Source organism: Otolemur garnettii, unplaced genomic scaffold, assembly GCF_000181295.1.
Source record: "Otolemur garnettii isolate 467f Iridium unplaced genomic scaffold, OtoGar3 scaffold00026, whole genome shotgun sequence".
NCBI lineage: Eukaryota > Metazoa > Chordata > Mammalia > Primates > Galagidae > Otolemur > Otolemur garnettii.
Genome location: NW_003852421.1, coordinates 9314779 through 9341192, shown reverse-complemented (window position 1 = coordinate 9341192; position 26414 = coordinate 9314779). Strand labels below are relative to the sequence as shown.

Below are 26414 nucleotides of genomic sequence, written 5' to 3'. Positions count from 1 at the left end.
TGTCTGTCTGTCTGGCTTGTTTCCAGATGAAAGGGAGACAAATCCTGCCTGAGCCAATCTTTTAATTGGACTCCAGAGCAATTTCACCAGAATAAAAGATTGCAAGTCACGGGGTCTAATCTGGTGGCAAAGTGGCTGTGTGTGATTGAGTAGGAGCTGAAACTTGACACTCCTTTCCAGGGCTTTATTTTGCTCTATTGTTATAAATGCACTTGTACGAGGTACACTACCTTCACTAACAGCTACCATTTTCCTCCTATGCTAAGTGGGATACTAAGGGTATAGAGTCAAATTTGTTAGCGAAGGAGTCAATAGTATAATTCCTAATATCACTGAGTTGGGAAGACAATCTTGTTCCTAAAAGAAACTCTTCTCATTCCTTTACAAAACCTCTAACAATCACATGTCAAAGCTGGAACATACAGGTAGGGGATTCATAATTCCAAAGTGAGCACCATTGACTATTCCAGGAAGCACCCAAAACTACCAAAACTTTCTCAGTAAAGTTTTTTTGTCCTCAACCCAAAATCAAAGGCAAACATTCAAGAAGCGACAGGATACCTATTATTTAAAAAAAAAAAAAAAAGGCACCACGGCAGGAACATTACACTCCAAGACATCCGGCTGCTGTTACATTCAGTCACCCTTCGTCCAACCATAAAGATATGGTTACTTAGCCACCAGGTCTTGTGTCTCTGGGCTGAGTTTTCTCTCTTGCTCCAACTTCTCAACAGGGCATAAAAGATCCATCAAATACCCATCACTTGAAGATTCTCTTTGCTCCAACACATGCACACGCATACAATACACAACACTTCATTTGATTCAGTCTTGTTTTCAAGGGATTAAGTTCCTAAAGAAAAAGGTATTGCCTGCTTTTTAAACTTTATTTTGAAAGAGAGTTTTCAGGCGAATGCACTCACTCTTTATGCTTGGGAGGTGCTAGAACAGAAAGAGACCCTGGGGAGGAAGAGACCTGAGCTAAGGTTGAGACTCAGGCATCATTCAGAAAAGGCAGCACGACGAAGTTCGTGAACTTCCTCTCAGTGGTGGTGAGCACCGGGTGGTAAGATACGGAGGGGGAGGGGTCAGGAGACTCTGGGCTTTTTTGGTTTGAAGAAGTTTTGACTGAATCCCTCAGTCCTCTTTCTGGTTCTCACTTCTTTCATCCTTCCTTCCTTCTTCCCTCATTCCCTCTCTCCCTCCGTCCCTCCCTCCCCTACCTCAATTACCCTTTTTTCCTTACTTCTCCCTGGGCCACTTGGGGCTCCAGTTGCAGCGACAGCATCCAATCAGCTCACGTGTGTCTCGTAGACCACGTTATTCTGAGCACTACCACCGGCGCTTTCCAACTGCTGGGTGCCAGGAAGCGGTTCTGCTCCCCGCACTCAGCCCCGCCCCCCTCCTCGCTCCGACCCTGCCGCGGACGCCGAATTCCCCTGTCAACGTCCCCAGAGTCTGAATGTCACCAACAAGTTCCACCCTGTAGTAGCCTGGCAGGCAACCCGCACCCGCGGAGCCTCGCCCGCCCCTCCGCCCGCAGCCCGCGCACCGCACGCCGCCCCGGCCCGGGCTGTCCCCGGGATCGTGGTTGTCACCGCAGCACTTTCACCGGGGAAGCCCGAGGGTGACCCCCGGGCGGCTGCAGGGCTCCACGCACTGCCCTCCCCCACCTGCATCGCTCGCTCCCTCCCTCGCGCGCGCACACACGCGCCCTCCTCGCACAGGCGACACAAAGAGCGAGCGAGCGAGCCGGGCGGGGGGCAGCGGGTGGGGGCGGCGCCGGGAGGGGCCGGGCCGGGCCGGGGCGCGGGGCGGGCGGCGCGGGAGGCGGCCGAGGGGCGTCCTTACCTGCCCCGAGGTTGAAGGAGATTCGGGCCTCCGCCAGGTACGGCGTGTCGCTCTTGGAGCGGACTCTTCTGATGGGCCGCCGGTCTATATCGTCCTCCGAAGATGCCGCCATTAATGTGGGAGGCAGGAGCAGGGTCGCCCGGCGAGCTGAGAGGGAGAAGGAGACGCGGAGAGAGGGAGAGAGGCGGAAAAGGGGAGGAGGGGAGAGGAAGAGGCTCGCACACAGGGAGGGGGGATGGGAAGGGGGATGGGAAGGAAGGGGAAGGGTGGGGAGGGAGGGGGAAAAGAGAGGGAAAAAGGAAAAAAGGAGGGAGAGAGAGAGAGAGGGAGAAGGAAAGAAAGAGAGCAAAGGGGAGAAAAGGGTGAAGGGAGAGAAAGAAAATCCGTTAAGGATTTGTGGACTGGAGCAGAGACCAGGCCCTCCCTGGCTTGTTCCCCGGGCTCCCCCTAACTCCTCTGGCACCCCCAGGGCCAGGAGGGTCAGTGCTCCTGGCTGACACCCGCCCCCCACCTGCAGCCCCAGTTTCCAGCGTTGGCACAGATAGGCTCCTGCGAAAGGAAAGGTTCCCAAGCAAAGATGCCCAGTCAGCACTGTGCCCTCTCCCGCCAAACGCACTTACTCTGCGCTTCCAAGTGCACGCCACTACTCTCCCCCACCCGCGGGATCCTCTAGTCTGAGCACGCCGGCCTGCCATCCCAGCTCTGGCAATCCCTGGGGTGCGAGCCGTGGTCTACTGGTCATCCCTGAGGGCATTGTGGCCAGCTTCTAGCCCTCTGCTGCCTTGCTCCCAGTCAGGAGCTCAAATAAAGATAAAAACAGATCTGAAATGCTCAGAAGCTCTATTATCTGTCCCTTAGGACTGAGAGGTGGGATGGAGGAAAAGTGTATACAAGTTGGAGCAGGCTGACAGCAAGGTTTCTGGAGCTGATCTTTTGAAGGCAGACTAGGCATATTCACACAGAGCTGAGTGGCCCTCTTTTATAAGCACTAACTTGTAAGATGTGCTTATCTCTACATAAATGCCCATTCGTTTGAACCTTCAGCTTTCTCTGTATTTGGTCACTCATAGCACAAAGGATAGTGGATACAAGGCAGCACCGCTGTTTGCAGAGGGAGAGTGATCAAGAGGATTTTACATTTCTTTGAGCCTCTGCACTGCCACCGGCACCCCTCCCTATAACACAGCAGAAGAACCTAGAAAAGTTTCTAGGATATGAATCACCTAGTTCAGTGCTCCTACTGAACCTATTGATGGGCTAAACTCTTTTATGTTTGTCTTTCTGCAGCTGTAGTCACTTAGTCTTTTTGTGGCCTAATGTTGCCACTCTTCTAGTAAGTGCCCACCTGGAGAACACCGATAAATCTTACCTTCTTTCCCTCCCTGCTACAAAGGATATCTCGGTGTGGAGTCAAGCCCTTCAGTCTTAGAGGAAGTACTCTGGGCAAGGCTTCCCCTCCACTTCAGCTGTCGGTGCTAACTTTCAACTCTCAGCTTGCATTCTCTCGCCCTGGAATCTTCTCTCTACTTTGGTCTCTTACCTTCACACATCCATGGTAATGCTTCACATTAGAAAAAAATGTATCTGCCATTGGCCTTGCTGCTGCTTCTTTACTACTCCAAACTGTTTGCTTTCCATTCTGTTTATCATTCCCTGGGAACTCTTGGCCCATCAGGCTCAAATTTTACACTCCCAATCCTTTTCTTTTATCCCTGTCTGGTATCCAACCTCAACACTCTGTTATGGTAAAGGTCATCAACATCCTTCTAACGATCAAATCCAATTCTTTCCTGGCTTCTCTGAAATACTGAGTAATCTCTCCTTCTTGAAATATTCCCATCCTTTGACCTGCCTGGATTAGACTATCTCCCTAGTCACTTGCTTCTCATTGCCAGCCAGTCCTCTGTGTGTTAATTTGAGACTGCTTATCCTGGCATTCAGGGCCCTCCACAACCTGACTTCCACCTGTCTTTCCATCTTTACAACCCACTATTTACCTCTCATCACCCCATTTCTGCATCTGCACTTTTGCTTATGTGGCACACCACACATTTCTTTGCTATAAGCATTCCATGTTCCCTCTCAGAAAATGTGAAGTAATTGGTTCCCTAGCTTATGGCATAGATCCAGCATATAGTAAATACTGAATAGATTTTAATAAAGGAAGGAGGAGGAGGAAGGAGAGAGGGAGGAAGAAGAGAAGAGAGGAAAAGGGATGAACAAGGGTTCATGACCAAATCCATGTCCACCTGACTTCAAATTCTGTGCTCTTAGCTAGTATATTGATTTGCTAATGTACATATTTGATTCACTAGCTACCTTGAAAATTCACTTTCCTATGACATATGCCTAATTATGATCCATTTAAACCAAATTATGCTTAAACATTATTTAAAGAGGGATACCTTCTGTTCCAAGAGGCACAACAAGGTCCTTTGGTTCATCAAATGAAACTTAATATGTTTAGATGACTAAGGCTGTAAACCAACATTATGATGACAATATTTAGGTTCAGGTTCTTAAGGAAGTACAAAAAGTAAGGAAATACACAATTCTAAATATCATATAAACTGTACCTGCTTTGAATTAATGCAGCCTATTTGATTGTTTGGAATGGTTGGGATTCCCCCAGCCCTTGTATTTTCATTCATTAGCCATGTCTCTAGAAAAATGGTAAAGTCACGTGGAGGAACACTTTGCCTTAGCTTTCCCAGTGTTTCTTTGATTTTACATAATAATGGTTCTTGAGATAGAGAAGTACATCTTTGAATTTGTGTTTCTTATTCATTTAGCGTTTTAGAGGATTAGAAACTTAATGTTGCTACCACTTTAGGTTTATCCCTCTTCAAAGAGGCTTAAATGCACTTTTATATTATTTCATTACAGACTATAACAAAAATAAGTCCAGATCGATACACTGTTGACAAAAAATAGCCATAAAAGTACCATATCTATCTTCATGTTCTTGAAATCTTTAATCACCTGTTCATTTCCAATTATTATCTTCATTTCTTGGCTTTCATAACTTACTTTCATCTTCTTTAACTTTCACGTGATTTTTCCTATTCTCTTTTCACTTTGCCTCTTATTTCCCATGTCTTTCTTTAGTTCTTTGTAACAACTCCTTTACAGAGTAGATCCTTTTCCCATGTATTACCTCCCCACCTTATTCTTCATAGTATAAGAAAGACACATGGAACACTATGAAGAATAGTATAAGAAAATGACTTATTGGAAAAGTGGACTTATTCCAATATTTCCCCATTCTTTATTCTCTGGAATTCCTTTCATATTCATGACCTCTTATCATAAAATATCTGATTGTGTGGCATTAGTGGAAGAGCCCTAGAGGCGGGACTCAGGGATGATGGGTGTTGTTCCCAATAGTCCCACTATCCCACCAAGTGAAGTGGAATAAACCTAATGTTATAATAACATTAAGTTCCTAATCCTCTAAAATGTTAATACAAGGGGTGGGGGAATCCCAACCATTCCAAACAATCAAATAGGCTGCATTAATTCAAAGCAGGTACAGTTTATATGATATTTAGAATTGCATATTTCCTTACTTTTTGTACTTCCTTAAGAACCTGAATCTAAATATTGTCATCATAATATTTGCAAGGCACTCTACCCTTGTGAGTCTCTGTCACTTCAGCTATAAAAATGCAGAAGTTGAATAAGACAACCTGAAAGGCTCTGCCTACCTCCAAAACTCTGTAAGTTTCTACAGCTATTTTTGTATCTCTACTCCTTTCCTTAAATATCCATGCCATATTTGTCTCTTATTTTAATAAAATACATTATTTCTTTGATTTGTACCTAATCATAATTAGGAAGCCACATGGTATCCAGATTTCTATGGTGATTTTGTATTTTTCCAGTCTATTTTATATAACTTTGTATCCTTTAGAATCTACTTGTTCTTCTCATGCTGTTTCCATCATGTGGTAACGTACACATTATTGTTTGTATGTTTGCTTGTGTAGGTGTGTGTACAGGAGGGATTGAATCCGATTGTGACCTCAGCAACTTCTAATTACAGTTTTTTTTTCTTTCTATGATTGTTTTTTTAAAAATATGACTGCTGGTTTAGGAAATTATTTTATTTTCTAAATCCAGTCAATATTTTAATACTGTGGACCCTTTTATACATATTATATCCAGAGCTATAGCCAAAGTAGGAGAAATGGCCCCATAAGGAACTCAGAGAAAAACTTTATACACCCATCATTGCTATGGAAGAGGATGGAGGTGGGAAAAGGAGGAAGAAAGAAAGATAATATTCCATCCTCAGTAGGAAAATGCTTTGGTGAGTAAAATTTGTCCTTTAAAAATATTGCTCATAGTGTCTTTCTAGGACACCCCTATGTCAAAATCATGTGAAATGCTTGAAATATTTGTTACAATAAAATGTCCATTTTTGAGGCTCCCAATTTGAACCTGTTGTGTCAGAATTTGAGAGGATGAGAGTTGTATGCCGAGATTTTCAAAATATTCTTATTATGTTAACTCTTACCATTTCTATTTAGCATTATAGTTGATGTCGGCCAGGGCAATAAAACAAATAAAAGAAATTTTAAAAGATATGACTAGAAAGCAAGAATGAAATTATTATTAGTCGTCTGTGTTATGATTGTTTACATACAGGATCCATAGGGATCCACAGACTTAGAAATAGTAAGTGATTTTCACAATATCGCTGGGTATAACGTCAGTATAAACTACCAATTTTGTTTCTGTGTACTGGCAAAATTAGAAAATGAAATTTTTGAACTTCCATTTACAATAGCATCAAAACTATCAGTTATCTATGAATAAATTTAATAAAATAATAGTAATATCTCCACATAAAAATGAAGAACATTGCTTAAAGAAATTAAAAATACACAAATAAATGGAAAATAGGGTAAATACACCACGATCATACTTGTGGATGGAAAGACATGATACTGATAAGGCATCAGTTTCTTCAAATTGATTTGCAGATTCAATGCAATTGCAGTCAAAATCTCAGTTTTCTTTCTTTCTGGTTCTTTTCTTTATTTTTTGGAATTTGACAAGCTGATTCTAAAATGTACATGAAAATGCAAAGGGATGAGACTAGCCAGAACCATCTTAAAAAAGAATAAAATCAGAGGATTTACAGTAGACGATATCAAGACATATTATAAAGGTATCGAATATAATAACAAAGCAAGATATATAATGAAAGAGAAGAAAGAATTAAAAAATAGTCCTGTATGGGAACAGTAGTAACTTGACCATAAGAATAATCCCACTGCAATATTGTGGGGGAGAGAATGGACTTCCAAGTAAACACACTTAGTCATATGGATATCTGTCTAAATGGTGGAAGAAAATCAACCTTGATCCCTATGTTACACAAAATTCAATTCCAAATGGACCATGGACTTAATTACGAAAGGCAAGCTAAGTTTCTATGTGAAAAAATTTTTTATGGTAGAATATTTTTATAACCTTGGCAAAGATTTTTAAGCAGGATGTAAAAAGCACTGACCGTAAAAGAATGTACAGTTATTGATGCCATTAAAATGAAGAACTTCTGTTCACCACAAGATAACCATTAAAAATGTAACATATCAAAATATGTGGGATGCAGCTAAAACAGTGCTGGTAGGAACATTTATAGCACTAAATGCTTACTGATGTGTATGAAAGGAAAGATTTCAAATAAATAATCTAAGTTCCTATCTTAGCAAATTAGAAAAAGAAGAGAAAGATAAATCCAAAGCGGAAAAAAAAAAAAAAAAGGAAATTGATAAAGACAAAGGAAGTCATTGAAATTTAAAAAATAACAGGAAAATAAATGAAACAAAGAGACCATTCTTCAAAAAAATCAGTAAGATCTATTATGCGCTAGTAAGACTAATAAAGATAGAAGAAAGATCAATATTAGGAATCAAATAGGGCTCATCACTGTAGATCTTAAAACCACTGAAAAGGTAAGAAAGTACACAAACATCTTTCAGCTCATGCATTCAATGACTTGCACTGTATTTAATAAAGAGTCACCACTAGAAAAGTGGAAAGGCAAGCAGCAGACTGGAAGAAGATAATTTCAACACAATTTGACAAATGACCGTAACCAGACTATATGAAGAACTCATTAAACGATAATGAAAAGACAGAAAACTCAATTTAATAAAATAGTAGACCAAAGACTTGAACAGAAGTCATCCAGATGTCCAAATAATCACATGAAAAGATTATTATGCTCAGCATCATTACTGATAGGTAAACAAATTAATAAAAAAAATCAGTGAGATATCATTACACATCCACCAACCTGGCTAAAATGTGAAAGCCTTTCAATGCCAAGTATTGGTGAAAACATGGAGGAATGGGAGCATCATCACCTTGCTGGTGTGAACATAAACTTGTAAAATCACTTTGGAAAACATCGTGTATGTTTACATACATACAGGTAAACATACATACATATACCCTGTGATAGGGGCAAGCATATCTATAGTAGATTTATTCATGTGGTCCCAAACTCAGAACAATTCAGATGGCTATCTATGGGAAAATGTGTGAAAATAATTATAATATCTCCACACAGTATCACTACATAAAATGCATGGATGAATCTCACAGATAGAATATTGATAAAAGAAGTTAGATTTAGAAGAGTACATATTGTATGGTTCCATTTATATGACGTTCAGGAGCAAACAAGGCTAGTATATCATGATAGAAGGTTGATGAGAAGGATATTTTCTTCCCAGAGGAATCCAAACAAACCTTTTGGGATGTGGAAAACGTTCTCTCTTGATTTGGGTGGTGTCTGCATGTTTTAGAAAAAGTGATCACTTTTGTAAAAGTTCATCAAGTTCCATATTTTATATTTGTGTATGTCACTCTACATATGTTATATACCACTGAAAATTAATTTATAAAAAGCTTCCAGCTTAGGGGCGGTGCCTGTGGCTCAAAGGGGTAGGGCGCCAGCCCCATATGCCAGAGGTGGCGGGTTCAAACCCAGCCCTGGCAACTGAAAAAAAAAAAAGCTTCCAGCTTATTAAAATGCATACAACAGTTTGAGAATTACTGCCTTTAAGATAAGTACTGAATATTTATAAAACCACACTATTCATGAAAATTAAATTAATTAAAATAATGTATTAATTAATGATGTGGTCTATCTCTATATCAACATTCCAGTATTCCAACATTCTGTAGTTTTTTGTTTTTTTTTTTTTAAGCATTGATGGTTCAGTGGTAGAATTCTTGCCTGCCAAAATTCTGTATTTTTTATGATGTTTCTCACCATTATTTTTAGGCTGTCATCATATCTATTTCTGATAACCATGATCTTTTAAACATTCTGCTGACGGCATTCTGAGCTGCATCAAAAACAACAGAACAACAGATAACTGGATTGGAAGTGCATGTAAAGAATAAGGAGAGAATGATGACAGTGGGCTGCTTATTCTGCCCAGTTAAGCCTTGTTCTGCCCTGTTAGAGCAGCATTCCCCAAAGGGAAAGGAGAGGTTATAAGAACACAGCAGTCAGCTTGAAGGGGCTTACATTGGCCACATCAGGACAATTTGAACACAAAAAAGAATAAAGTTCACTAGTGAATAATCAACCATTAAAAAAGATATTCATGAATCCTTAAAATAAGTGGACAAATAGATAAAAACTGGTTTAAAAATAGATACATATATTCAGGAAAGGGGAGGGCTCTTGCTTACAGTAGAACAGCCAGAGCTGACTCATCACAGGGAAGGAAGTGCTGGAAGTTGGAAAATTCCTTGTTTTGTAACCATCCTAGTAAAGGTTAAGCGAGGAGTAATAATGAATGCTAAATTAAGGGGGAAATGTTGATAAGGAGCAGAACGTTTTCATGGTCTTAAAGTCCCTGTCTGGCCTTCTCACTGGTTTCAAAATAGGAACTGAACAGCCCCTTGACTTGGTGATCAAAGTTATTATCAAAGTCATCAATGAGGGACAGATAGACATTGGGTGACTCCAGATGTGACAGCCAGAGAAACACCTAACATCACCTTTGGGTGTTCCAGCCAAGAAGGCATTAAGCTGAGTCTAATCATAAAAAAAAAAAAAAAAATTGTGGGCTGCACCTGTGGCTCAAAGGAATAGGGCGCCAACCCCATATGCCAGATGTGGTGGGTTCAAACCCAACCCCGGCCAAAAACTGCAGAAAAAAAAGAAAAAAAATTCTCAGACAACCCCCAAATTAGGAGTGGTATATTAAAAGCAGAAAAGGAACCGTGTTTTTCACAGATGCCAATTTGACAAATGTCAAAGAAAAATTAAAAGGCGTTGAAAATTTCCAGATTAAAGAATGCACAGAGACCTGACCCTAGACTAGGCTGTGTACTGGACTCTAACTTTAGTTACAGAACTGACCCTACATTGGATCCTGTCCTGTAGGGAAAAAGCACTCTAAAGAACATTGTTGCATCAACTGGCAAAACTGAAATACAGAGAGCAGATTATTTTAAAATAGCAAATGTTAAATTTACTGCAGTTGATAGATGTGCTGTGCTTGTGGAAGAGGCTATAACTATTCTTAAGAAATGCACACTGAAGTTTTAGGAATAAAGGGTCATGATGGTTCAGAAAAAAATTAGATATGTGCATTTATAAAATCATATACAAAATCACACATATATACACGAACACACAAACACACATACATAGATATATATTCCCTCCTTCCTCTCTTTATGTAAATGTTTATATAAATATATAATATCTCCTCCCTATCTATGTACACACACACAGTAAGTCGTGTGGTACCTAGTGACATTTTAGTCAACCAAGGACAGTATATAGTGGTCCCATAAAATGACAATTCCATATTTTTACTGTACCTTTTTATGTTTAAATACATTTATATACAAAAATACAGGAGGACTTCACTAAGTAGAGCACCTAAGGGACTGTGACAAACTGGTCAACATACAGAGGTGGTCACCATAGGAACTAGGCCTACTGAACTGATATGTACATGTGGTGCATGTCTGGCCTGTGAAAATTAGGTTAATTTAAGGAGGTGGTCAATGTGGGGAGGTGGCCAACTATGGAAGTTCTATTGCACATATCATTGTGTTACAACTGCCTACAGTATCAGGACAATAACATGCTGTACTGGTTTGTAACCCAGGCAGCCACATCCCACAGCCTAGGTGTGGATTAGGCTATACCGTCTATTATATAAGTACATTATATGATGTTCACACAAGAATGAAATCACCTAATGACACATTTCTCAGAATGCAGCCCTGTCAATAAGTGATATGACTGTGTGTGTGTATATTTATGTACACTTATATATATACACTTTTTAATACTCCTGTCTAGACAGACATAAATAGGATAGGATAGCTACATATAATAGATGACATGAAACACAGATAATTAGAGATGAGAGCACAAATGGATTAAAATGTTCATATGTGAATCTGAGGAAAGTGTACATAGATTTTCTTTGTAATTCAGTAGAACCTCCAGAGATGACCACCTCCCTACATTGCCCTCCTCTTTAAGTTGACCTACTTTCATAGACCAGTTATGAACCACATGTACCTATCAGTATGGTAGGCCTAGTTCCTTATGCTGACTATCTCCCTATGTTATCCAGTTTGTTACAGTCCCATGGGTGGTCAACTTACAGAAGATCTACTGCATTTTATTTCTGCAACTTTTCTTTAAGTTTTAGATTATTTTAAATAAAATTTTTATACTGCTAGTAAAAACATATGTATTTTTTTTCTATTTAGAGGTTCCAAAGGATGTCCCCCTTACTTTTCTACTGAGGAGAGGTTCCAAAGGGTATCCCCCCTCTTACTTTAATTTTTATGAAAAATCATAATTGTCAGGTATTTCTGCAGGCTATAGAAAAATGCAGGATTGACATTAAGGGTAGTCCTTCCTGGATTTATTGGAAGTCTTTTAATTTTTGTTGAAAATTGATTCTGGTGTATTATAGTCAAGCGATTAAGCACCTGGATTGTATAGATAAAGTATATTTCACCATTATAATATTTATATGAGTCAGAAATATAAAAACTTTTATACTTCACAATTAAACCAGTACAAAGTCACCAATTATGGTGACAATACTAAAAGTCAGGTAGAAAGAACAAAATGTAAATGATGACGATGAAGGTCATTAACTATAATAACCCAACCTACAGTAATAACTTACATATCCTAAATATGTTTAGCAAAAATATATGACTTGGGACTTTTTATAGCAACTAAATTTAGTAAATAGATTCTGGAACATTTTTTTTTTGATTTCTGTACATATGTATGCTTTTGCTAGAAAACCAAAAATCTGAGGAACTGAAATTGGTGCATCACAGTTCTCTCTGCTTAAACTTGTCCTTAAAGGAACTGTCCACTATACAAAGTTCTGATATTAATTCTCCTTTATATGTGGCTGACTTGGTGTGGTCCACAAGGGAGAGGAAGTAGCTGGCTTGCTTTCACCATTGTAGCCAGGATTCCAGGTCTATAGGATTCCTCCTGTCCCCAATTCAAGTTTTTCATGTTACACAACTTTAGGGGTACACCATTCACTTTGTAGTCTGTATAAATAGTATTGTGCAAATAGTGACGGCCACAATTTGTGCAACCTTCCCTCAACAGAGGGACCTTCCCAGAAAGATGGATTATGCCTTGGCATTTAAGCCAGCCCATTTTCCTGTAACAATATGGATCTGATATTGACTTTGTTCTGACTCTTCTTAAAGGCTTGAATACCTAGATGTTTTGAATTGATGCCTGGATGTAGATAGATGTAAGAGTATTCAATAGCTGCCTGAACACTGACATAGTGACTTCTCTCCCAGAGGACCTATATTTCAGTATGCAATATTGTGCCTGATTTTTCACAAACCACTTGATGATATAAGACATATTGAGAAACCCCTTTTAAGTACATAAGCTATATTCTCTGTCTTCTGAAAATTTTCCACTCCTGTAAAGACTTGCAGGTAGTGGCAACCAGCTTCTAAAATGGCATTTGGTGACTCATAACTCTTGGTTGTCATGCCCTCATATAGTCCATTCCCAACCTGAATCAGAGTTGGTCTCTGTGATCTCTAGAATACTGTAAAAGTGATGGTGTATCACTTCTGAAGTTGGGTCATCAAATACATTAGGTTAGCCTCACTTTACAGATATACAAGAGTGTAAAAATAAAATCTATATGTGGCTTCTGTTTTGCTTTCTCTTTGGATCCCCTGCTTTGGGGAACGTCAGTTGCAACATCATGAGACACCCCAGTGGCCTATGGAAAGGCTCACGTAGTAAGGAATCAAGGCCTTCTGCCAAGTGCTACACAGTGAGCCACCTTGGAAGCCACACAGTGAGCCACCCTAGTTGTCAGATGACTACTGCCCCAGCCAACAGCCTGGCTGTCACTTCAGACCCTGAGCCAGAATAACCCAGCTAGACACTCTCTAATCCCTGCCCCACAAACACCGTGAGATAATGTGTTTGCTGTTTTAATAAGTGTTGGGGCAATTGGATATGCAGCAATAGATAAGTTATAACCATGGGTGTTCAACGGACTCAGAGCATCAGTCATGGATACTTAGATGCTATCCCTTTCTGTCAGAAATCCAAAATCTCAACCTGTTGGATTGATCAATTAAGACAGAAAAGATCCAAACAAAAATCAACAGCATGGCTCTTTTCAGTGGAAAATCTTTCTTTTCTTGTCCTGCCCAACTTTACATGCCTAAAGGACCCATCCTCTGTGGCAGAGATGTTTCTATTTCCATCTCCACTGGAGCACCACGAGGAGAACGTAGTATCTTCCCATTTCTTTATTTCTGCTTACCTTGAGGCATTTTATCATTTTTACTTTGCATGAATATATAAGCAGAATAATGTGGCTATTACTTTACTTCCAGACAACAGGAAGTACTAGTTAACCACACCACCTTTGAGGTTAGCCTTCCGAATTCCATATTTAACAGTTGTATGACTGCATATGCTCTTGAATCATTTCTACACTCTTGTACATCTCTAAAAATGAGGCTAACCTAATCCCTGTGACTTCAGGTCATTACGAGGATTCAAACATATAATCCATGTAGTCTTTGGCAAAGAAAATTCCTGATGAACATCTGTTATGTTGAAACTATTATTACTCGCCAGCTCTAAGTAAGGCTGTGGCTGAGAAATTAAACCTCAGCATAATTTCAGAGCTTAGTACTTATCTGACCTTGTAAAAAAGTTAGTGAGCTTTCCAAGCTTTGGTTTCCTTATATGTAAACCAGGAATAAAATAAACTCTCTCACTGGGCCTTGGGAGGATAAAACATTATATAATAAATGTAAAACACCTAACATAGAGCCTGACAAATGGTAGGCGGGCAGCAAATGTTCCTTGCTTCCTTTCCTCCCAGTTTCTTAAAGTAGACACTGCGCAGAGGGGTTGGGGGCTGGCTGCTAACTCATGCTGGATACAGAAAAGGAAAATGTGCTCAGCCTTTGGATATTGAACTAAGTTGGACAGAAACCCAAGCAGCTTTCTATTATTTAAATGTTGAGCATGCCGGCTTAAGATATACAGGTCACCTTTCCGATCTTCATTGATAGGACAAGAAATCTCAAGCCTTACGTATTTTGATTTTCAATGGACAAACAGGTTATACGGACTTATTTTTGTGTGGCAAACTTCTGGGCATGGTTAATTGCAGAATAACCTCAGAGGCAAAAAGCTGCAGGCTGGAATCTCATTTGAACCCCAAGCACAAGACAAGAGGGTGTGGACACGTGAACATCAGGCTACACAGCAAGAGACTGAGTTCTGACTCCAGCTCTGCCGTCATCTAGCTGTCTGGTTTAGATAAGTTACTGCCCTCCGGAAAGGGAGAGTGTCGTAGGGGAAAGGCTCACGTGTGAATCCTCACTTCACTTCTTCATAGTTGTGTGATAATAGGTCATTTTTTTTATCCTTCTGAACTTTAACGTGCTGTGGGGGCAATAGTCTCTAACTCATAAGTTTGCGGTTTTGAATAAAATAAATGTGCATAGCTCTGGTATACGTTAGGTATCTAATAAACAATATTTGCTTTTCCTTTCTTCTCTGAGCTTCAGTTTTACAACCTATAAAATGAGCCAGGTGAATTAAATCCCTTCCAGGTCTGATGCCCTGTGATTGCGGTAATTTTACTGTTAAACGAATCATTGGAAATATCTGGCAGTTACTTGTGATACACAGCGAAGTGCTGCATCTATCTATAAGAAAAGTAAAAACATACTGTGGTTGTGGATGGGGGAAAATACCAAAATTCCTAAATGTATGAGTCTAAGAGGGAAGATTTACCCAATATAGATTGCATAGGTAGTTCTTTTGAATTCTGTTGTGTTTACAAATGGGCTGATGACAGTGATTAGATCACAGGGTATTAGTCAGAGCCTCTGTCTAGTAAATGATAGCAGAACAGATCCAGGGACATCAACCCAGCTGACCAAGTCACCCTTTGGGCAAAAACAAAGCATGATTGATCACTTTTCGCCTAAACAGTGCCTGATTATTTTGGATGTCAGTTAGAATCAACTACCACAGGGTAAGAAGAATTCTTTTACTTTTAAAATTAAGTCAGAAAGGGATGGAGAGAAAAAAAAGACAGAAAAAAGAATAAAGGTAATCAATCTGAGGAGCTTGATTTAGGTTAAAATATATATATTTGTGTATGTGGTGAAGTGTATAAAAAGAATTTACCGGACTGTACAGAAAAGAGTACCTGTTTTTAGATGATGGGTCCAGCTAAGTTTCATTTTGCTTTGTTGTTTATCTCTATTTTCTGAATTTTCTATAATGATTATTAGCTACTTTGGTAGTAAGAGGGAAAAACAAGTTTGAGTTTGTGAATACCATGAACTATTCCTGGGCAATTTAGGCAATGCTTTCTTGCCCCTGCTCCTGGGAATTGTAAGTAAATCACACACCCTGCAATTCAGCCTAAGAGACAGAGGCCCTACCGCCCTATTTTGATGGTTTCCCAAGTTAAAAAAAAAAAAAAGAAAAAGAAAGAAATGTTTTAAAAAATCCCCTTGATAATCTGAACCAAAGAATATAATGACATGAAATGACTCCTATTGCCACATGGATATCTCACGACCTTGAGATTCTACCTTTGAGTGTGTGGAGATACAAGAACATCTGTCTATGCCCACATATCTGTTCATGGATGACTTTGCTAGTTGCCAAGATCACCAGTAGTAGAGGGCTATAGGACGTAGTGGGAAGAATCAAAAGTTTAAGGATTATAATATTGGCTCCATTGCAAATAGCTGTGTGACCTTGAGAAGTCATTACTTGTTTATTAGAAACCTGGATGACTTTATCCTTGAGACGGAGATAATCACCTGTACTTCATAAATTTTCTTTTGGTGGATCAAATCACATGATAAATACGAAGCCCCTGGCCCATGGTGTGAGTTGTCTTCTCACCGGCATTTCCTTTGGCAACTTCAGTGTACATACCCACAGGATTAGGCTAGCATCAGACATGGGGCTGATGTAAAATGCAGTCTTGCAGTATGATGTTTGGAGCATGGTCTTGCTTTCCAAAGACAAGAGTTAAATTGGGCTAAGCCAAGTAGCTTCTTCTCTGCCTGTCACTTATCCAATTTAGTCACCAAACAGTGCATAATCAACTAAATGGAACAGAAGATCTTACTGCACAGGTTAAAAAAAAAAAAAAAAGTAAGGTCTATTTTTAACCAGCTATAACTGAATTCCTTTTCTCCCTCCTTCCTTTGCAACGTTCTGTGACAAGTTATAGTTCCATAAAGTTATTGAGCTGCACTGAGAGTTTCTTTTTAAATTTTGTTTTCTTTAAATGATCTCATAAGTGTTAACTGAGAATTTCACTTATTATGAAAACATGAGCCAGGATTTGAAATCATCTTGGTAACTTCAAATATTTGGTTCATGTAAATACTTCAAATGGACTATTAATTTTAAACACTGCTGCTAGGGAGAAAACATCATATTTATAGCAAAAAGCCTTTAATTTAGAAAATGTTTTCTTTAAACAATCTCTGATCTTCTAAATAATGTGAAGGGGAAATTAGAAGCCCAGGAGAGCTGCATCTTCAGAGGCAGACGTCAAACATGTTAGCGAATTTGTTTTAGGAATTACCTAGGAACGCAGACTGTTTTAGATGGTTTTCCAAGATCTCCGCACCATGCTTTAGACCCATAGAATTTATTCCACACTGGTAATCTCCGCTTGGTTCTTCCCAAGGATCTTCAAATTCGGTATGTTCTAAATTGAATTTTTCTTATTTCTCCCCATCCATCTTGATCTTCTTTGAAATTTCCCTCTCTCAGTGGATGCCACTGTAACATCTGGGGCCTCCTCTCTCATTTTCTGTTTACTCACTTTGTCGTCATGTAATCTGGAAAGAATCTTCTTCGTATTTCTAGGGTCCTCTCCCCTTCTGAACTCAACCACTTCCTTTTCAGGCTGTCTTTCCTCTGGCTTGGATCACTGCAATCACCTCCTAAGGGTTGGCCTTGTCTCTTGCCTTCCTCCCTAGTCTGCCCTCTGTAGTTCTGATCTTTATGAAAATAGATCTGATAGCAGATCTCCTCTGTACTAGATTCTTCATGGCTTCAGTATCAGCTTTGGTACCTCTTATGCTTGGGCTCGCGCCTGTGGCCCAGCCTCTTCTCTTGTTGCCATTCCCCTTGTCTATCATATAACCTCTCAGTCTAGGCGTAATATAACATGTAGAGTTCCCCTGATTCACCACGCTTTTCATACATATGTCTGTGCCTTATCACACGTCTTCTCACTGCCCAGAAGATTCTTTTTTCTTCTAACTCAGATGCAAGTAATTGTCATCTCACCTTTGATGCCAACTTGGAAACAGAGCTATGTCTTTGATAAACCAGAGTTTGCAGTGAATTCAGAGGAAATCAGTACCTGTTTAGCTAATGTTATCTAGTGGTAGAACAGTGAGGAAAATTCTTTAGGAATCTAATAGTAATTTTATGTTAAAAATCAAAGTTGCTTTGCTTTTCCTTGTTCTTGTATTTTAAGACTATTTCCAAGCCTCCCAAGGGCTTGGAAATTTGAATTAGGAAGGAAAGACATCAGAGAGAAAAGGCAGAGAAGAGTCTTTCTTGAGGAAGCTGAAATCCTGCCACTTTCCTCTAAGGCTTGGCAAAATTGAAGCATAATTAACATAAGCCCTAACATTTATTAAACATGTACATCTACTAGGTACTTGATATTTTGCCTGTTGGTATATATTTGTTCAATGTTTCCAAACTTTAGTCACTCCACTCTCACTTTTATGCATTTTGCTATAACTAGGTGCTACCTCCAGTATTATTTATTTACTTAATATTATTCCTTATGTAGACTTTCATTTGCCTACTTTTCTTGCTTGTTCTAAGTAGTAGTCTGTAAATATGCAGGGCTAGCTACATATTTTTATTTTTCAATTACATTTGTTTCTCTTTATGTTTTTTCAAAGCACAAAATTAACCACATCATATATTATTATTTAAAAATTCAAGTTTGTGAAGCTCCATTTTGCTTCAATTGCATTCAAAAGGGGAAAGTGAGAGATTAAATAATTTGCCTAACTTCACAAGCTAGGAAAGGGAAATCATAGTGAACTCAGAACTGTGTAATTCTACAATCCAGGTCCTAAAAGCCTATGACATTATCTAGCCAATGCAGGAAACAATTTCACTTAACCCCCCCAATTTTGTATGTGTCATAATTGTAACCTTATAAAATGCCAGATGGATATGAAAGGGACAGAAAGTAAATATAAAAATTTAAATAGTTGTGTAGGGTTGATGTTATTTTCTGTTTTTTTTTTTTTTAAATTTTTGCTGAAGGCTTTAGTATTACCCTTGTTTGACACTTTTAATTGAAAAAAGACACATAGATATTGAAGATAACTCTCTGTTTAGTCCAAGTATTGCAGAGGTCCAATTAAACACCAAGGTTCATTCAGTGGTTTTATATAAATGTGCATGTCTAATTGCTTACTGGGAAATGCTTAAAAATAATAACAATGGTATTGACCATAAACTGATTATGATGTGCCAGGTTCTCCATCCCTGCCTCTGCTAGCACAGGCACAGAGGGTGGTACTGAAATTTTTGAAAAAAAACAAACAAACAAAAGAAAAACAGATTTATTTGGGCAAATGAGGAGAGAGAATTCTTTCCCAAGCACCTGTGACTTGTTTATGCTAATTGGGTCATGGTTGATGCTGGCTGCCTCTTTACTCTCTCACTCATGCGCCTTATGTGAAGAGTGGGAGTGATTAATTAGAATTATTTCATTCTATTTTCACATCCTTTTCTTCCTCTCATTTTCTCATTCTCTCATTCTCTCTCTCTCTCCCTCTCACCCTCATGCCCTACTTTATGTATGAATCCTGGATCACAATACCTTGCAAAGCAGACCCTTGCTTGGGGCAAAAAGCACAGAGAACACTGGGTGTGTTGGTAGACCACCGGCACCAAGAATGAGACTTTGTGACCAGAGAATTGTCTGCCAGGGGACACTCCAGAAGCAGGGATCGGTTTCCCCACTGTCCACATTATCTGCAGAGCTGGCCAGGCTGGCCACCTCTGTGAGGGCCCTCTCGATCTGCCTTCATTCTCATTGTTCACGTAATGTTCCCTGTATGAAGCAGGGTTTGGAGAGCCTGGGTATGAGCAATTAGAGGTCTAAAATGGAACATGTGGGAGGGTAGGAGGGTAGGCTGGCTGGTTAGTTTGTCATCCGTGAGTGAAGCACAGCGTGCTGCTTCCTGACTGTAGTTTACAGAGAAAAAATATACCAAAAACCAAAAAACAATGTTTGTAAAGGGTGTTGGCTTGGGGATCATAAAAATGTGACTAGAAGCTATTTTTTAATGTCATCTGAAGCATTTCTCAGAGACAAAGTTCTGGAAAATAGTATGATGACACATAAACTACTTGGGTAATAGGCAAAAAAACCCCAGGCCATCACTACGGGGAGGCAGGAGAAGTGGCTTCTGGTATTTGAGGTACTGGGCCCAGCAGGACTCTGGGAGCACAGGGGAAGAAGTTTGATTGGTAAATGGAAAAGGTTACAATGAGTTGGTAGTCATGCCCCACATGGGGATTGGGTTGCCTTGTAAACACTCGTCCTGCCTTGGTCCTTCAGGAGAAAAAGCTGCAGGTTCAGGTATGAACCATACATAACCCGTAATATGAAAATCTCAGGGATCAGGCACAGGGAGGAAGATGACCAGGTGCCCACTGAGCAAGACTCGCCAGGGTCCAGGAAGTGGCTGTCAGAGTATGTGCTCCCTGTGTGTGGCTTAGGGGGATGCCTACAGCTGCCTTCCGTGGAGTCTGGCTGGAAGCAGGAGCATGAAGGTAGCTGGTTTGAAGATCAATCAGGCAAAAAATATGAGGGCTGGACTAGGTACTAAAGGTCTAAAGTAGGAAAGGAAGAGGGGGTTCTCAATGAAGGCACAACTCAGAGATGGTTTCCTGAACACGTGCAGAGGAGCTTCTGAAGTAAACCCCAACTCATCATGGTAAGGGTGAACAGTCACCTATTCCAGAACTCTACTTTTAGGCAGAATAAAAACTCAGTCATCACAGACTATATCAAAAATCCCTTCCCAAAAGAAGGGCCCCCTGGAAATCTGTTTTAGAAGGTTATTTTCATTTTCAATAACATACCTAAATTCCCCCTACTGTATTTCTTTTTGCTTTTGTCTTTTTTTAGTTTCTTATGTCTTAGAGGAAACAGTAGTTCTCAACCTTCCTAATGCCATGGCCCTTTAATACAGTTCCTGTGGGTGGCGACCCACAGGTTGAGAACTGCTGTCTTAGAGGAAATGTAACTGAGTTGGTGACTTTCTTCCATTTTCTGCATCTCTTTGTATTCCAATATTATTGTTACATGTCCTTCCATTGTCAACTAAAGATTTTAATTCTTTAGAAGTCTTAGAAGGTTTTGCATTTCAAATCATGAATCATCAAGCTCTTTCCTTGAATCCAAGCTTTCCCTTTATAGTGTGGATTTAAGCATTTTTACCCCATATCAGTTTGATAGAAATAATTGATCAATCCTAATGCCTCTCCTGTATGCTGAAGATGATAGCAGAGACAAGGGAATGGTGTTTAAGGAGATGACCACTGTCCAGGTAGGTCACAGACACTTAAGCAATCAGAAAAACCAGGATGGATAGTTAATCAATAATAACAGACAATGTACTAAACAGTTTATGGGCTTAGCTCATGTAGTTCTCAAAAACCCCAGTGGACTCCAGCTAGCTTTGTCCCTATTTGGGGGAGGAACTTGAGGTTTACAGATGTGAAGCTGTTTAGGTGAGTTCATGCTTTTGGTATGTGTTGGAGGCAGAATCATAGCCTGTGACAATGGCTATAATGTAGAGTGAACAGACTGCTTTGGAAGAAAGGCCGGGGAAAGTCAGGCAAAGCTTCCGAGAGGCGGGTGCAGAGGACTGGGTCTCATATTAGGCACAGCAAAGTATGTAGCACGAGCAGGTTATGTGTTGGTGACTCTTGTTAATTGGGTGCTATCAAATATCTTTGTCTCTTGGGGCTAGGCTAAGAAGTCCCAGGGGTTCAGAGTTTTGGTTTAGAATACATTGAACTCAAAGTTAAACATTCAAAAGCCAGCTGTTCTGACAGATTTCATAGGGTGGGAGAAGAGTGGAGGCGGGAGGGTGTTTGGAGGGAAGTGGTTAAGAGAGGGGGGTTCAATGAATTCCTCTCTATTTCCAAAAACAACTTGAAGAGACTCTTAGCTGCTCACTGTGGCATTCGTCAGTTGTCAAAACTGGCATTTCCCTTTGTTGAACAAGACAATGTAGATGACAGGAAAGGTGCATTATGACGAGTAATAGTGAGCACTGTGCCTGGTTCTAATGCCAAGAGTTATTTAAGATGATAAAAGAGGGGAAATTGTTAGCCGGAGTCATAAATTTGATTGCCTAATGACTTTAGTCAATTGGCTGTCTTTTAATGTATTTCCCCTTTAGAAGGTAATTTAAATGTCTAAAGATATTGATGGTCTTTGACAAAATAAATCTAGCACAGTGGAAAGGGCATGGGCATGGTAAGCTGAGATCTCCATCCTCTCTACAGAGGCTGTGCGATTTGACTTGGGCATATGGCTGAGCCACTCTGGGATTCAGCGTCCCCATCTCTGGAGACGTGGTTTAGTCAGGAGTTACCTTCCCTGACCTGCAGGGTTGATATTCTCAACCTGGCTAGAAGTGAGGTGCCCCTGTCAGTGGCATGACATACTTCGACAAAATAGGTTAGGCTTTGGAGTCAGATATACTTGAACTTCAAATCCTGGCTCTACTGCAATCTAAATACAGAGCCCTTTTCCAGATACTTCACCCTTTCAATCTTTAATTTTCTAGTGTGCAACAGGAGCATAATAATTCCTTTTCCCCAAAGTTTCTTCGAGGATCCACACATACGATGAACAGGCAAAGTGCAGCCCTTGAGACATAGTCCCGTACTGAAGTCCATTTGCACACTTCCAATGGTTTGGTAGTTTGATTGTTCTTCTCTACCAGTTCAATTGTTCACTACAAAATTATATAGTTGGGTGTGAAGGATATCATTGCCAGGAACCTGAAAGACGGGTGACCTCAAACTATGTGATGTCAAGACATGGCTGATATTTGAAGCCTTGTGTATCTCCAACATCCTGAATTCTCCTTTCTGTTAAAGGAGACTTTCACACAACTCCCTCTAGGTCGGGATTTACTGTGGACAAATTGCCAGTAAGAGGAAATCGGGACGTCATCCTTTACTGATAGGAGTAAACAAGATGATTCTTGACATTTTTCTGCTCTCTGCAATACATCATGTTGCTGGGAGCAGAATCCCAGCTTTGGAGTCAAACCATGGAAAAGTGGAGATGGCCGAATATAACGGGTTACTTTATTCAGCAGAATAGATCCCTGACCTTTGCAAGTCTCAGGACTTTCAAAAGACTATGTCTCATAATAGATTGTTGTTTTTTCTTCTCTTTTCCTTCTTCTCACCTTCTTGGATTCCTCTTACTTTGACTAGCTAAAACTTCCTCTACTCACAGTAGGCTTTTACCACTTTCCAAGAACAATTTTTAAAAAATGATACAATTAAGAACATTATACTTCTGGTAATGTTGTTTTGGATAAACATTTTGGACATAATTAATACAGAAAGTGCTGTTTTCCCAGAACTTTGTGGATTTGTATATAAATTCTTCTAAAGGCTATCATTTGGGAAGTGAGAGAGAGAAATCCAGATTTTCATGCCTTGCCTTATACAAATATTTACATCTGTAAGAACACTTGATCAGTCTATAGAAATAAATGCATAGTAAGTGAGAATGGACGACTCAATAATCACACAAACTAGCCAACCAAGTCTTGGGTCTCCCAAGTCCAAGGTACTTAACTCCATACTACACTTTCACTTAGACCTTATTTTCAGAAGAGGTGATCAAATTGGGGCTACTTGACCTTACTAATGTCCTCTGCACCTGGCTGGTCCAGCTGAGTGGAGAACTGTCACATGGTGTGATTCAGCAACAGCACAGGAACCTAATTACCCCAATGCCCTCCTGCCCTGGTCCTGGGAGCTTTGGCCATGGTTACACATAGGCATGAGTCATGCACTCTCACATGTGTGTATTGGTTTAGAATGCAAGCAGTGCAGGCCAGGGGACTCAGCTTCCCCCCAGAGCCCCTTATCCAGCCTTAGGGCTGGCTGTCCAGGAAAGACGAGGAATCTGTGCAAAATGGAAGGAAGCTACAGTGGAGGACCCCGTGGATTCAGTGACAAGCCCCATGTGATAGTAGAAGCAGAGTGCCAGAAAGAAGAAGGCTCCTGGGGTGACAGGAGTTAGGGAGGGTGAAGGAAGGAGCAGGGCTCTCATTTTTAAAATAAAATGAAGGACAAAATGGAAGGCAAGCACCAAGAGAAACTTTTCATATTTTTCAAATTTTCCCTTTGTTGGTTTGGACAAGAAATGAATCACTGTGTTTTAAATTTTATTTTAAATTTCTGAATTTTTGTTTCTGCCAAAAATAGGTTCAACGTTTAGCAGGCCACATTTTTTTTTTTTTTTTGTTCCCAAGGCAGTGGCTTCATTATGAAGTCTCAAATACAGGAGGATGGCCTTTTGCCCAGGAAATGTATTTAATGAATTTGCTTGTGTGTTGTTTTCCTTATGTGGCAGACGCTGTGTTAAGCACTTAGCCAAACCTCATCAATGCTCTTCACAACTTATGAATTAGGCATGATTCTTGTTTCCATTTTACAGAAGAGTCTGTGACTACTAAATTGTCCTGCCTTTAACACTAAGGACAGTATTCTGCTCTGGAGTGGAAGAATAGAAAATTGGACTAGGGGGACAGGTTCTTAAATGTGGTCCCTAGACCAATGTGCTAGCTAGGTAACCATCCTCAGAGTTCTTGGTAAAACTGCAAACTCCTAGGCCTTACAACTGGATTTCAGGATGTCTGGGGGGTTGAAATACTGACTTAGAGGATGTATCAGGAAGCCCGAGCCTCCTGTAAGTACAGGGTTCCTTGATTGGAACATCATCCTGAGTGCCCTAAAATGAATGCAATACCAGAGAGCAGCGGTAGCTTATGCTGCCACCTCCCATGCATTTCCCAGTCCTTCCAGCTCTGGTGTCTAAACCACAGTCCCTGATGGTGACAATTCTGACCACTCCGCCCCCAGCCCCATCTGCTGACAACCAGCAGGCTGCCTTGATTGAGTCCCCTGAGCCTCCCACAGCCTTCCTGCTTCCCTTCCGTAAAAACCTGGCACCCACAGTCTTCTTAAAGGCTTAAACTGTCTCTACTGAAAGACCAAGTGGCCATATTTATTCTCTGTCATGAACGGGTGTTCCCCTGTCTGCTCTGTCAGCAGCTATGCAGCTCAGGTGGACCACCCCACCACAGAAAATTATTATGTCATTCGAGTTAAAGGGACCAATGATGTAGCCACATTTAACCTTGGCAATGGCGGTGGACCCAGCCTGACCTCATACCCTGCTCCCTTCCAGTCCCTGTTCTACATCTCCTTCCAGCATCTTCTGACTTGCAGACCCAGAATAGGCTGGAGGTTCTGGCTAGGCTCTCACCCTTCTCCTTCCTCAGTTACACTTTTAGGTCTCTAAGTGGCTGAGAGTAGCAATGCTGACTTCCTGCACCCAGAGTCTCCCAGAGGAGCTAATACAATTAGCTATTGTATCATTTTTGCTAATTTAACTCTTTTGATCAGCACACTGACTCCAGCAAATCAACCAGATCATTTCCATCCCCTCTTGGCTTTACAACAGTAGCAAACCATGGGTGGGGCTGGTCGGGGACATGGGAAAACAAATTGTCCCTGACCCCCTCCCCCTGGTATGCAACTAAGAAGATGGGGTCATAGCCTCAAAAATGGAAGCAGAGAAGCAGGCTTGCAAGCCCTGGAGGTCGCCATGAGAAATTTGCTGGAAAGGAAGAAAAAGCAATTCAGAAGCTCACTGGGGAAAGCCCAGGCAGGATATTATCAGTGGCCTGTGTGAAGTGCCCATCACCATCTGACAGAGAAAGATGCCGGGTGAAAAGCTGACTGCATTTTCTTCTCAGCTCTGTTTTGTAATTTCTAAGAATTCAATTGCTTTTTTATTTAAAAATAAAACCAGTGTCCTCCTTCTTGGTGCACTGTGTAACCTATATCACCTGGGATGTGCCTCTCATCGGGAAACAAGCTGGATCCTCACTGACCACATGGGGATATGTAATAAAAATGTACATCAGCCACACTTCCCCACAGGCGCTCTCCTCACTGCTCCCCAAATGTGCACTGCTAATTCCCTGAGGGGGTCACTGAATTCATCTAAAATAGATAAGGCAGCTATAGATGCTCGGAGCTTATCTCAGGAGCCCCTAATCTGGCAGGGTTCCCCTGGGCTAGGTCACGATGCCCTAAGATCTCTGCAAGTGCAGTGGCTGCAAACTTAAAATTTGGGGGAGGGAAAAGCATTTCTGATTCCTTTCACAATAGCCTCTGGACACCAGGAGGTGGGGAATCATTTTTCTAACACAACTTTCTGAGGGGCATTTGTACCAAAAGTTGGGTATTTTTGCTTTTTTTTTTTTTTTTTTTACTACATTTGAGAAGTGTGGATTTATTTATTCTATTATATGCCTGCCTCCCTTCCGGCAGCTATTTGCTAAAGGTTATCAAGTTAGAACTTACAGAATAAAGCTCAAACTGCTACATCCGAGAGGGCGCTCGTTAATACAAAATCAGCATGCAAAGGAGAGGAGTCTCCTCTTTCTCCCATGTTATTACCTTGAGCTCCTTGACTGTAGAAGAATCTTTGAGCTGACTCAACGTCCAAGAGTCTATGAGCAGACTCGACATCCAGAAAATAATCCATTTTGGGATAATCCATCCTTGATGTTCCAAACACAGAGTTTTGAAAGAAAATGTTCACTTGGACACCTAGAAAAAAGGAGGAAATCTACAATATTTTAGACTGTCGTGTGTG

At 40.5% G+C, this 26414-nt stretch overlaps 1 protein-coding gene across 7 annotated transcripts in view; it reads right to left on the bottom strand.

Moving 5' to 3' along the window:
• Positions 1-26414, bottom strand: part of PHACTR1 (phosphatase and actin regulator 1) — a 522649-nt gene that overhangs the window by 494079 nt on the left and 2156 nt on the right. For 4 of the 7 annotated variants that reach the window (XM_003788309.2, XM_003788310.2, XM_023512323.1 and 1 more), the window contains 2 exons: positions 26216-26368; positions 1852-1998 (listed from right to left, as the gene is read on the bottom strand). In XM_003788309.2, the coding sequence (XP_003788357.1) occupies positions 1852-1998; positions 26216-26318 (250 nt within the window). In that variant the 5' untranslated portion in view covers positions 26319-26368. Of the gene's footprint in view, positions 1-1851; positions 1999-26215; positions 26369-26414 lie in introns of those variants that run through there. The other 3 variants (XM_023512319.1, XM_023512322.1, XM_023512321.1) reach the window with 2 other exon arrangements.